The following is a 14,018-nucleotide window of genomic DNA, read 5'->3' as shown; positions in this document are numbered from 1 at the left end:
TTTTATGTGTTATTTTAATAGGTTAAAAGTTTTAAAGGTGTTCCTATCCCAGTAGCAGTGTATTTTAAAAGAGAAAGATCCACTTAGGTTTCCTAATCTTTTCTGTTGTTGTTTTAATAGATAACTCCATGCTTTTTTTTCTTTTTTAATTTATTGAGCTCAAGTCTTCTGTGACCTTTATACCAACATCATCTGGAAAACCTTTCCCCCCATTTTAATTACCACAGGGCACTTTTACTGCCTCAGCTATTGATCTAAACAATTTTATGCCAAAGAGCAGTCTCAGATGTAGAAGCCCTGCAGGTGGATCACCAGAGTGCTTTTTCCACACAATTGTACATAAACACTGAAACCCAAGACAGAAGATGTATCAGCCCATTATTTACTGCTGTGATGGCTAAAATGGATTAAATTTGAGTCAGCCATAGCCCATTATGTACTGCTGTGATTGCTAAAACGGATTAAATTCAAGTCAACCACAGACAGGCATGACTGTCCTTAGGTGGATGCAGCTCCAACCACAATAAAGCACAGAGATGGCAAATAAATAAGGATATTTTGCATGTGGATTTCCAACATATCATAGAATCACAGAATCAGCCAGGTAGGAAGAGACCTCCAACATCATCCAGGCCAACCTAGCACCCAGCCCTATCCAATCAACCAGACCATGGCACTAAGTGCCTCAGCCAGATCTTGCTTGAACATCTTCAGGCACAGTGACTCCACCACCTCCCTGGGCAGCCCATTCCAATGCCAATCACCCTCTCTGACAACAACTTCCTAACAACATCCAGCCTGTTCCCTGGCACAAATTCAGACTGTATCCCCTTGTTCTCTTGCTGCTTGCCTGGCAGAAGAGCCCAACCCCACCTGGCTACAGCCTCCCTTCCAGTAGTTGTAGACAGCAATGAGTTCTGCCCTGAGCCTCCTCTTCTGCAGGCTGCACACCCCCAGCTCCCTCAGCCTCTCCTCATAAGGTTTGTGTTCTATAGACTCAAAGCAGCAGTTCTCTTACCAATCAGTTTTTAGCCACCACCTTCACTGATGACATCTCTCAGAGTTACTGAAGTTCAAGGCAAACCAATGTGTCACATGTGGCTTCAAATGTCCCCTGTTGGACAGGGATGCTCACGTAGGTCTGGGGCTAAACTGCTGCAAAGCTTCCTCAAATAGGAAGGGCTTCACAAAAGGGCTGGATGGGAATTAGAGGCTGCAAAGCCCCATGTCAGCCTGAATGTTAGAGCTTCCAAAGATTTACTGTGCTGTGTGTGTCACACCGGAGGGAGGCAGCAGCCAGCTACAGCCTGAGGCTGGTGGGCAATATAAGATGGAAACAGACTCCTTGCATACCCCACTTGGGTGGGACAAGTGCTCTTCAGCCTGGAGAAGGCTTCAAGCAGACTTTATAGTGGACTTCAGACATCTGAAGGCTGGGGAGGGACTATAGACAAGGTTTTGTAATGACAGGACAAGGGGTAATGGGTTTAGAGTTGAAGAGGGGAGGTTTAAACTGGATGTCAGGAAGACGTTCTTCACAGTGAGGGTGGTGAAACACTGGCACAGGTTGCCCAGGGAGGCTGTGGCTGCTTCCTCCCTGGAGGTGTTCAAGACCAGGTTGGATGAGGCCTTGAATGAGCTGTTCTAGTGGGAGGTGTCCCTGCCTATGGCAATGGGTTGGAAGTGGATGATAGAATCATAGAATGAGTTAGGGTTGGAAGGGACCACAAGGAGCAGCCAGTTCCAACCCCCCTGCCATGCCCAGGGACACCCTACCCTAAAGCAGGCTGCACACAGCCTCATCCAGTCTGGCCTTAAACACCTCCAGCCATGGGGCCTCAACCACCTCCCTGGGAAACCCAGTCCAGCCTCTCACCACTCTCAGGCTCAACAACTTCCTCCTCACACACAGTCTGAACCTACCCACCTCTGGCTTTGCTTCATTCCCCCCAGTCCTGTCACTACCCAGTGGCCTAAAAAGTCCCTCCCCCAGCTTTTTTTGGAGGCCCCCTTCAGATCCTGGAAGGCCACAAGAAGGTCACCTGGGAGCCTCCTCTTCTCCAGACTGCACAGCCCCAACTCTTTCAGTCTGTGCTCACAGCAGAGCTGCTGCAGCCTCTGAGCATCCTCCTGGCCCTGCTCTGGACACAATCCAGCATCTCCACATCCTTCTTGCAGTGGGGGCCCCAGAACTGGATGCAGTGCTCCAGGTGGGGTCTCACCAAAGCACAGCAGAAGGGGAGAATAACTCCAGCAATACCACCCAGTAACTCAGTAATCAGGAAGGAGAAGACCACTACTGGAGCAAATGCCCCATCCAGCAGGGCTGGTACCTTCTGTGGTGACCTGTGCCAGAAATACTTGGAGCCTATGCAAGCCAAAAACCTAAATGGCTCAATTAAGGTCACTGAAGCATTACTGAATGAGCTGCTCAGGCATCTCCCAGGGCCGTGGCCTCCTGTTTTACGAAGTGCAAAGTGGAAAGCATTTAGCAGGTAGACCATATAATTTTTCCACTTCAGCTGCACTTCTCCTGGAAACAAAGGGGTTTCTTATGTGTTCTCTGCCTTCAGCTGGGGCTCACATTGTGCTGTAACATGGCTCCTTTGTAAAATTACAGGTCGGGGACAGCATGGTTTTGGACAAGTCCCCACACTAGTTTGTAGCTGTAAGAGATATTGCAATTACATGAATGCTTCAGCTGAAACAGTGTTCCTTGGGGGAGCACTTCGTTCAGGGTGAAGGAAGGGCAGAAGATTCCTCTTCTCTCACCAAGTAGGTGTGTGATTTCTGTATCAGATGCTCAGTTATCAACATTTGCATTTTAGAGATCATCTGTGAGATGGCCTGTAAAGATCTTGTGCCATGAAGTGACAAAACCAAGCACTGTGTGTGGCAGACTGTGACACGAGTGTGGCAGGTCCAGGCTCTTTGTACCTAATGCTTGAGCGTGTCCAGAGAAGGGCAACGAGGCTGGGGAGAGACCTTGAGCACAGCCCTACGAGGAGAGGCTGAGGGAGCTGGGATTGGTTAGCCTGGAGAAGAGGAGGCTCAGGGGTGACCTTATTGCTGTCTACAACTACCTGAGGGGTGGCTGTGGCCAGGAGGAGGTTGCTCTCTTCTCTCAGGTGGCCACCACCAGAACAAGAGGACACAGCCTCAGGCTGTGCCAGGGGAGATTTAGGCTGGAGGTGAGGAGAAAGTTCTTCACTGAGAGAGTCATTGGACACTGGAATGGGCTGCCCGGGGAGGTGGTGGAGTTGCCGTCCCTGGGGCTGTTCAAGGCAGGATTGGACGTGGCACTTGGTGCCATGGTCTGGCCTTGAGCTCTGTGGTAAAGGGTTGGACTTGATGATCTGTGAGGTCTCTTCCAACCCTGATGATACTGTGATACTGTGATAATGAGCAGAACCTGGGCAGCCTGCTAAAGTGTCCACATGGGTCCTTGCAGAGTGAATGTAAAAGCAGATGTTCTCATATCAGTGTTTTTCTCCTTTAGAAGTGACTTGTAAGCTCAAGGGACCTTGGTCTTTGGGAATGGTGATGGGATGGGGTCAGGAGCCTCATGCTATGTGTCTGGTCCTGGACAAACTCTGCAGAAAGGTTTTTTTAGCCCATGACACAAGGGCTACTGCAAAAATACAGAGGGACCTTGCCAGGCTGGATGGGTGGGCAGAGGCCAATGGGATGAGACTGAACAAGGCCAAGTGCAGGGTTCTACACTTTGGTCACAACAACCCCAAGTAGTGCTACAGGCTGGGGACAGAGTGTCTGGAAAGCAGCCAGGAGGAAAGGGACCTGAGGGTACTGGTAGACAGTAGCTGAACATGAGCCAGCAGTGTGCCCAGGTGGCCAAGAGAGCCAATGGCATCCTGGCCTGCATCAGGAACAGTGTGGCCAGCAGGACAAGGGAGGTTATTCTGCCCCTGTGCTCAGCACTGGTCAGGCCACACCTTGAGTGCTGTGTCCAGTTCTGGACTCATCAATTCAAGAGAGGTGCTGAGGTGCTGTAAGGTGTCCAGAGAAGGGCAAGGAAGCTGGTGAGGGGCCTGGAGCACAGCCCTGTGAGGAGAGGCTGAGGGAGCTGGGGGTGTGCAGCCTGCAGAAGAGGAGGCTCAGGGCAGAGCTCATTGCTGTCTGCAACTCCCTAAAGCCAGGTGGGGTTGGTCTCTTCTGTCAGGCAAGCAGCAACAGAACAAGGGGACCCAGTCTCAAGCTGTGGCAGGGGAGGTCTAGGCTGGATGTTAAGAAGAAGTTCTTCACAGAGAGAGTGATTGCCACTGGATAGAGGAAACTGGCTTTAGCCACCCTTCAGTGGTTCTCAAAATCCTGAAGTCCCTGATGCTGCAAAGAGCAGACAGCGAAAACCAACAGCTGACCTGCAAGCATGAAATGCAAAGCTTGGCTTTTACTCAGCTTGTTGTTTTACTCAGCTCAGCTGTTACTTAAAAGCCCTGTTGTTTTGCAAGGCCCAAACCCTCAATACTTTCTGCTTACTGGATTAGGAACTGGGGGCAAAGCACATTACTTCAGCTCCTAAATACAACTGGATATCGCTAGCACTGAGTTCCCAACCCAGCACTGCTATTAACACCTAACAGTGCTCACAGTGGCCACACCACCACCTTCTCACAGTGGGGCTGTCCTCCACTTGCATGTGAGCAGCACATAAAACATGCTGAGAGGGCAGGAAGGCATTGCTCTGCAGGACAGTTATGCATGAAGCATCCTACCCAGGCACCCCACACCACGAGCCACAGACTGAGCGACCACCATGAAGCATTTCAAAGGCGAGGCAGAACTAATTTCTGGGGTGGGGGGATGCTCTCTCCTAGCAGATAGCATTCAAAGAGCAGCTCTGATGAAATGCATTAGCTGCCCCAAGTACAACAAAAACAAATGCTGTAATAAATCTTGAAAGCTGCCAGAGACCTTTCTTTTGTTCCCCAGGCTCCCAAGTTTCCACTACTTCATAAAGCAGCAGGGAGGGACAGAGCAGCCTTCCACGTTGTGGGAGGGGAAGGCAGAAAGCCCAGCACTTCAGAGACCATGTGTGCATATCTCCCCCCCAGCAGAGCCCAGGGAACGCAGTCACTAACATGGTCCAACAGCAGTGAGCACAGGTCTGCAGCCCTCCTGAGCCTGGCGGGCTGGAGACACTGCACAGCCAGCACCACAGACCTCCCAGCAGCATCTCCCCAAGTCTCTTAAGACCTGTCAGTGTCTGAGCAGAGGGACTTGGGGTGGTTACCATGCTCTGGTTTTACAGGCTAAACACAGGCTGCTACCCACCAGAAGTGGGATGCAGGACTACCACTACTACTACTCTAATATCCTCTGCACTGCTAAAGATGAGAGAGATGTTGAGATACTGGAAGGTGTCCAGAGAAGGGCAGCAAGGCTGGTGAGAGGTCTGGAGCACAGCTCTGTGAGGAGAGGCTGAGGGAGCTGGGGGTGTGCAGCCTGCAGAAGAGGAGGCTCAGGGCAGAGCTCATTGCTGGCTACACCTACCTGAAGGGAGGCTGTAGCTAGATGGGGTTGGTCTCTTCTGACAGGCAAGCAGCAACAAAATAAGGGGACACAGTCTCAGGTTGTGCCAAGGGAGGTCTAGGCTGGATGTGAGGAGGAAGTTGTTGGCAGAGAGAGTGATTGGCATTGGAATGGGCTGCCCAGGGAGGTGATGGAGTCGCCATCCCTGGAGGTGTTGAAACAAAGCCTGGCTGAGGCACTTAGTGCCATGGTCTGGTTAATTGGCTAGGACTGGGTGCTAGGTTGGACTGGATGATGTTGGAGGTCTCTTCCAACCTGCTTGATTCTACGATTCTATGACAAGCTGGAGGAGAAAATCTGAGAAGTCCCTTAAGTATTAGTAGATGGGAGTTCCTCACAGCCCAGGTATTTGGGAAGATGACCCCTGATGGGTAGCTGGAGCAGCATTTCCTCTGAGCCCTTCACTCTGCTGGTAAAGAAACAGGCTGAGAATGAGGTGTGGGACCAGGGAGAGGCAGCACCTCATGCTCTAGGGGCAAGAAAAAACATGCTGAATCCTGCAGCCTCCCCAAGCACCCAGGCAGTCTGAGGAGCTGCTGGAGCATCACTCACATACTGCTGGGATGGAGATGCTGCTGTGACCTGCCACACTGGGAAAAGAGCCTGCAGAGAGGTCCTGGGTCACGCTGGGGCTCCTGCTATCTTCTCTGGACCAAACCATTCAATCTCCTTGTGCCTCCATCCTCTTGCCCAGCACATGTCCTGCGGGGCCGATGCACAGCGCCACACACAGAGCGTTTCATTACAAACCTCAGAGTGACAAGGAGCGTTAAGCAGATATAAAGGACATCACTCATCTACCCATCTGGTGGAAAGCCTAGCTGCTGGCAGAAAATAGAGAGGATTGTTATGGCAAGATCTACCATATGGCACCATTATGTGGAGCTCTGCAAGGCTTTCTCTGAGTGTGCAAGCAAGATTTCAGCCTTTGAAGGCACGCTGCATTGTTAGCCTGGACGCGCAGGAGCCTCTTGAAAGGAGCGGTGGCAGATGGCACAGCTTTGTTCTCTTGGTTCGCAGGCAGCTCCTGCAGCCCCCAGCTCCTTCCCCTTGCTGGGGCTGAGCAGCCCCATGACACATCGATCCTCCCAATGTGACATACGGGAGGACTGAAGACTCCTGAAACCCCTTAAAGCTGGTGGGTGTCGCTGGATGGGCACTGTAGCACCGCAGGAGACCGGGAAGCAAGCATCGCCGACCTGAGCTAGCGGCAGGCACCGGTGCTGGTCCAAGGAGATCGGTGCCGGTCCAAGGAGAGCTGCACGAAATTGTAAAGCCTTATCCCAGTCCAGGGAGCTGCAAATTGGTAAATCTTCCCAAAGCATCCTGCTTTTGTTGGTACCTCCCTGCCAGCACCTGCTCCGCCCTGGGTGGCTGAGCCTGGCCGGAGCCCCAGCAGGACAGCAGACAAAGAAAAGGCTTTCAGATGGGGCCAGTGCCTGTTTGAGCGACGTCCCAACAATACCCTGATGAAAACCCATTCAGTTCAGGCAGAGAGAAAGGAAGGGAAAGGGGAAACGTTCCTCTGGGAGGAAGCTGTGATCAGCCACTGACCACAGCAACATCATCTGCATCTGCTCGGAGCCAGGGAAAAGCCATTGGCTGCTGCATACCATTGGCTGGAACAGGGCACATCATCACTGCAGCCCAGGACTGAAATCAGGCCTTTCTTACAAGCTCATAGCTTCTGTGGCTGCACGGACAACCAACACCCCTCATTTCCCTGTTGTTCCTGCTAAGAAACACTTGCACAGCTGCAGAATTAACTCCAAGCTAAAGAGCTGTTCTATTTAACTATCTAGTTCATAGAATCAGTCAGGTTTTGGAGGGGACCACAAGGATCATCTAGTTCCAACTCCCCTGCCATGGCCAAGGACACCCTACCCTAGATCAGGGGTTAAAATCCAAAGTTAAAATCCAAAGCATCCATCTAACATAAAGCAGGCTATAAATCAGACACCAGGAGAGCAGATTAAGTCTTGAGCTGACCTTGCAGTCAGATGCTCCACATCCCTCTGCAGCTCAGTGTCTCATTCTTTGTCACTGGCATGGGACAGTCACCAGTTTCTGATGCTATACTCAGAGGAACAGGCACACTAAAAATCCCATGAAGACAGAGAGTATTTTGTGAGGTGGCTCCAAAAAGGAAGAGGTTTAGCCTTTGATGTACGTAGCAAGCTGGGATCAGTGGAGCAGGGACCCTGCCAGATTGTTTGGTGTCCGTGGGAGGATTGTCCATGCCAGTTGCCAAACACACCACTTCAACACCCCCAAAGATGCTGCCCATCCCAGGCCTGAAGTCTTCCATCACTGCCACTCTGAGTCTCTGATGGGAACAAATGGGGCAGACCAGTCACTACTAAGCTGTAAGAGAAGAGTTGGCCAAGGACCAACCTGAGCTGGCAAAGCCTCTAGATCCCCTCCAGCCTCTTTGATTTTCCTCAACCCAAGAGACCAAGACAAGGGAGAACTATGACAGGAGCCCTGGTCCCACAGAGCGGGCACAAAGCATCCTGTCCCGGGTGGTCGAGCACGACAGGTCGGGTGGCACTGGACTCTCACAGGCACAGAAATCAGCTCAGTGCCTCTGCATGCTTTCTCTGTCTCTCTTCCAAATGTTACACAGTGGGTTTACACAGAAACAGTGGGACACTTTCCAAACCATTTAACTAATGCTGAAATGTAATACTTGACATCAACAGGTTACTGAGAGCAAGGAGCTGTTGTAATGGAGGAGTAGGGGGGAATTTGTATCTTCACTTGTCCCAAATGGGAGAGCTCAGCTTCTGGCTTGGGTCAATATCTGCCTGATGAGTTTCCTGGGGAGCCAGGGGGTTGCAGCTGCTTGCACAAGAGCATAGTGGGTACCCATTTTCCCCCTCCCTAAATGACTTCAGCCTCAAGGGAGGCAGCAGTGCTCCTGCTGCCATCATGCCATGCAGCAGCAGCTGCCTCTGACTCCTATTTTCACCCTTTGCTAAGGGAAAAACCAAAACCATAACTTTGTACAGCTCTGGAGCCCCCAACACAAGAAGGACATGGAACTGTTGGAGCAAGTCCAGAGGAAACCACAAAGATGCTCAGAGGGCTGCAGCAGCTCTGCTCTGAGGACAGGCTATGAGAGTTGGGGCTCCTCAGCCTGGAGAAGAGAAGGCTTCCAGGAGACCTCGTAGTAGCTTTCCAGCCTCTGAAGGGGGCCTACAGGAGGGCTGGGGAGGGACTATTTAGAAGGTCTTGTAATGACAGGATGAGGAGTAATGGGTTTAAACTGGAAGAGGGGAGATTTAAGCTAGATGTTAGGAAGGATTTCTTTACAGTGAGGGTGGTGAAACACTAGAATAGGTCGTCCAGGGAGACTGTGGATGCTCCCTCCCTGGAGGTGTTCAAGGACAGGTTGGATGAGGCCTTGAGTGACCTGTTCCAGTGAGAGGTGTCCCTGCCTGTGGAACTGGATGATCTTCAAGGTCCCTTCTAACCTAAACCATTCTATGAATCTATGAGATCTCAACAGCAAGAAGCATGGGATGCAGAGCAGAAGGACCACAGCAGGGTATGCCCCAGGCCCAACTGATCCCTGAGAGAGTCACCTGGCTCCTGCCTAACTGCACAAACAGCAGGTCCCCACAGCACAGCTCTGCACCAAGCATCTGGCTGAATGTCATACAACCATAGAATCACAGAATGGTTTGAGTTGGAAAGGACCTCTAAAGATCATCTAGTCCAAATCCTCTACAATGAGGAGGGACACCTCCAAGTAGATGAGGGTGTTCAGAGCCACATCCAGAGTGGCCCTGGATGATAGCAGTGATGGGGCAACTACCACCTCTCACTGCAACCTGGGCCAGTTTCACCACTCAGCATAGAAAATTTCTTCCTTGGATCTAGTCTAAATCCCCCCTCTTTTAGTTTAACCCCATCACCCCTTGTCCTGTCACAACAGGCACTGCCAGAAAGTCTGTCCCCATAGAATCATCACAGAATCATAGAATCAACCAGGTTGGAAGAGACCTCCAAGATTATCCAGTCCAACCTAGCACCCAGCCCTAACCAATCAACCAGACCATGGCACTAAGTGCCTCATCCAGGCTTTTCTTGAAGACCCCCAGGGACGGTGCCTCCACCACCTCCCTGGGCAGCCCATTCCAATGCCAATCACTCTCTCTGTGAAGAACTTCCTCCTAACATCCAGCCTATACCTACCCTGGCACAACTTGAGACTGTGTCCCCTTGTTCTATTGCTGGTTGCCTGGGAGAAGAGGCCACCCCCCAGCTGGCTACAACCTCCCTTCAGGTAGTTGTAGACAGTAATAAGATCACCCCTGAGCCTCCTCTTCTCCAGGCTAAACAGGCCCAGCTCCCTCAGCCTCTCCTCATAGGATTTGTGCTCCAGGCCCCTCACCAGCTTCATCACCCTTCTCTGGACACCTTCCAGCACCTCAACATCTCTCTTGAATTGAGGAGCCCAGAACTGGACACAGCACTCAAGGGGTGGCCTGAGCAGTGCTGAGTACAGGAGAAGAATAATCTCCCTTGTCCTGCTGGCCACACTGCTCCTGATGCAGGCCAGGATGCCATTGGCTCTCTTGGCCACCTGGGCACACTGCTGCCTCATCTTCAGCTACTATCTATCAGTACCCCCAGGTCCCTTTCCTCCTGGCTGCTCTCCAGCCACTCTGTCCCCAGCCTGCAGTGCTGCTTGGGGTTGTTGTGGCCAAAGTGCAGAACCCTGCACTTGGCCTTGTTCAATCTCATCCTCTTGGCCTCTGCCCACCCATCCAGCCTGGCCAGGTCCCTCTGCAGGGCTCTCCTACCTTCCAACATATCAACATCTGCTCCTAGCTTGGTGTCATCTGCAACTTACTGATCCTGGACTCAATGCCCTCGTCCAGATCATCCATAAAGATATTGAACAGGACTGGGCCCAGCACTGATCCTTGGGGAACACCACTGGTGCCAGCTGCCAACTGGATGTGGCACCATTCACCACCACTCTCTGGGCTCTGCCATCCAGCCAGTTCTTGATCCAGTACAGAGTGAATCTGTCCAAACCATGAGCTGCCAGCTTGGCTAGGAGCTTCTTGTGGCAGACAGTGTCAAAGGCTTTGCTGAAGTCCAAGTAGACTACATCCACAGCCTGCCCCACATTCACCATCTTTCTTACAGGCCTCCCTGAAGACTTGAAAGGCCTCCCTGAAGACTTCTCTTCTCCAGGTTGAACAACCCAAACTCTCTCACAGCCAGTCCTCTCAGAAGAGGTGTTCCAGCCTTTTTGCTTGTTTTTGTGGCCCTCCTCTGTCCCCATCCAACAGGTCCATGTATTTCCCGTGCTGAGGAGTCCAGGGCTGGACAAAGTACTCAAGGTTTGGGGGAGATGCTTCAAAAATCCTGGGTTGAGATGATGTGTCCCAGCATGTGAGCCTCTGTAATGCCTCCTGGCTGGTAACCCTGAGCTGCAGTACAAGCCCTTCAACTGTCTTTGGTTGCAGCACTGGGAGTTTTTCATGGGAAAGAATTTCCCCAGGAAAATCTGATTTGGCCAAGTTATCAGTGGAGAAAACCATGGAACAGAGGCAGTCACTCCACCTGAACAAACCACACCTGACAAGCAGCACTTTGCAGCACTGCTGCAAGGAAGGCCCTGGTGCAGGGTTGTCTTGCAGCCATCACGCTGTGGTGGCATTCCAGCCTGTTTTCTCATCCTGCCCACAGAGAAGGATCACAGGCTCACAGGATATTAGGGGTTGGAAGGGACCCAAGGAGATCATCCAGTCCAACCCCCTGCCAGAGCAGCACCACACAATCTGGCACAGATCACAGAGGAACACATCCAGACAGGCCTTGAAAGGCTCCACAGAAGGAGACTCCACAACCTCTCTGGGCAGCCTGTGCCAGTGCTCTGGGACCCTTACAGTCAAGAAGTTCCCCCTTGTGTTGAGCTGGAACCTCCTGTGCTGCAACTTACACCCATTGCTGCTTGTCCTATCCCAGGGAGCAGTGAGCAGAGCCTGTCCCCCCAACTCCTGACCCCCAGCCCTCAGATATTTATAAACATTGATTAAATCCCCTCTCAGTCTTCTCTTCTCCAGACTCAGCCTCTCCTCATCAGCCATGCCCTCCAGTCCCCTCATCATCCTCATAGCACTCCACTGGACCCTCTCCAGCAGATCCCTGTCCCTCTTCAACTGGGGAGCCCAAAACTGAACACAGTATTCAAGATGAAGTCTCACCAGGGCAGAGAACCTCCCTTGATCTGCTGGACACACTCTTCTTACTACACCCCAGGATCCCATTGTCCTTTTTGGCCACAAGAGCACGTTGCTGTGCCATGGGTAACTTATTAGCCACCAGGACCTCCAGGTCCCTCTCCACAGAGCTGCTCTCCAGCAGTCACCTCCCAGCCTGTACTGCTGCAGTTTATTATTCCTCCCCAGATGCAGGACCCTGCACTTGTCCTTGTTGAACTTCCTCTGGTTCCTCTGTGCCCAGGTCTCAGCCTGTCCAGGTCTCTCTGGATGGCTGCACAGCCTTCAGCTGGATCAGCCAAGCCTCCCAGCTTGGGGTCGGCAGCAAACCTGCTGAGCAGACTCTGCCCTCACCAATGTTCTGGGATGAGGATGTCTGGGCAAAACTGTCTCTTGTAATACAACCTAGAGTTCTCCTCTTACAGGTGGCCTGGGTCACCCCAACCATGCTGCCTGGCTTCTAACGAAGCATGCTATACCATGAGTTGAGACATTATGACTTCTATCTCTCTCTACACATCAAAGCACTGTAGAGAAATCCCATTTCACTGTTGAACCAAAGTGGAACATTTTTTGGTCCAACAAACTACTCCAAAATGGTTTTGCTTCGAAGAAATCAAAGCCTCTTTTTGGCTGACATTCTTTAAGTTTTGATTCTTGCCTCTCAGAGTTTTGATACAGAGGGACAGAAAAAATAATATCCTGACTTTCCAAATCTCAAAGCCAGCCCAAAATTTCTGAGAAGCAAAGTACCCAGCAAATAAAGTCACTTTGCATCTTTAGGGGGTAACTTAGAATCATAGAATCAACCAGGTTGGAAGAGACCTCCAACATCATCCAGGCCAACCTAGCAGCCAGCCCTATCCATCTAGACCATGGCACTAAGTGCCTCATCCAGGCTTTGCTTCAACACCTCCAGGCACAGCAACTCCACCACCTCCCTGGGCAGCCCATTCCAATGCCAATCACACACTCTGTGAAGAACTTCCTCCTCACATCCAGCCTATACTTCCCCTGGCACAACTTGAGACTGGGTCCCCTTGTTCTGTTGCTGCTTGCCTGGCAGAAGAGACCAACCCCACCCGGCTACAGCCTCCCTTCAGGTAGTTGTAGACAGCAATGAGGTCACCCCTGAGCCTCCTCTTCTTGTTTTCCAGTTTGAATAGCCCTGCATCCCAGTGGAGGTGTATGAAGGCAAACCAGCCCCCCAGGCCCTGCTCAAAGAAACCAAGGCTTTCTAAAAAGAAACCATCCCAAACCAGCAGGACTTGAAGGAGGAGCAAAGCCCAAGCTTCACAGAATCACAGAATCAGTCAGGGTTGGAAGGGACTACGAGGATCACCTAGTTCCAACCCCCCTGCCATGGCCAGGGGCACCCTACCCTAGATGAGGCAGTGCAGAACCACTCTTAACGGCACCTCCTGATCCTCCCTTCACATGAAAGCTTTCCTGAAAACTCAAAATCAAGCCTGGGGAGACCAGGAAGAGGAGGAAGAAGAAGGAAAAAAAAAAAGAAGAAAGAGGGAAATAAAACAGAACTAAAAAGCCTCTTACTTACCACCAGCTCGGTGAACATGACATCCAGCTCCTCCCCGGGCGGCATGGGCAGCGCGGGCTCCATGGTCTGCAGGGCGAAGCTGCTGTCATTGCGCAGCCGGTAGGTGATCTCGGGGTGGTCACTGCTGCGAAAGCAGCAGAAGATGAAGGAGATCCCCCGGCTGCTCCTCTTCCTTGGAGCCATGGCCAAAATCCTCTGCGTCCCTCCCTCCTGGGCACTAGATCCTGGGAGGGAAAAGAAAACAGGAGGCTCAAGCGGGGGCCCTGCAGCGCTGCACTCCCGTCCTGCCGAAGGGAGGAGGAATCAGAGCCACCCACACGCTCAGCACAGAGGGGAAGAGCAGGACAGTTGGGTTATGTGCCAAATGCTTCTGCTGGGATGTGACATTTACGTCCCTGGCAACCTTGACAACTGTGTGAATAGAAAAGATGCATTTGTCTTGTGCTGAGGGCAGCACCATCCCTGTGCACAGAGGGAGGTGGACCCCCAAACACTGCTGCAGAAGCCAGCAGGACCTCACCAGCCCATTTCGTGGCAGCAAGGTCAGCCCTAGTCCCAGTCCAGCCAGGATTGTGGCAAACGTGGGAGGACGATCCCAGGAACAGCTGGATGTGTTCAGAGCCACCAGGTCCCTGGCATGGGTGACCAAGTGCTCCAAGACCTTACGT

The 14,018-nt window shown here is 51.9% G+C and overlaps 1 protein-coding gene across 3 annotated transcripts in view; it reads right to left on the bottom strand.

Moving 5' to 3' along the window:
* The window catches only part of DAAM1 (dishevelled associated activator of morphogenesis 1), a 144,689-nt gene that overhangs the window by 75,335 nt on the left and 55,336 nt on the right, over nt 1–14,018 (bottom strand). For all 3 annotated transcript variants that reach the window (XM_064152716.1, XM_064152604.1, XM_064152661.1), the window contains one exon: nt 13,351–13,574. In XM_064152716.1, the coding sequence (XP_064008786.1) occupies nt 13,351–13,533 (183 nt within the window). In that variant the 5' untranslated portion in view covers nt 13,534–13,574. The remainder of the gene's footprint in view (nt 1–13,350; nt 13,575–14,018) is intronic.

This window comes from Pogoniulus pusillus, chromosome 1 (assembly GCF_015220805.1).
Source record: "Pogoniulus pusillus isolate bPogPus1 chromosome 1, bPogPus1.pri, whole genome shotgun sequence".
Lineage (NCBI taxonomy): Eukaryota > Metazoa > Chordata > Aves > Piciformes > Lybiidae > Pogoniulus > Pogoniulus pusillus.
Note: the sequence above shows the minus strand (reverse complement) of the source record. Positions and strands in the feature narration are given on the sequence as shown.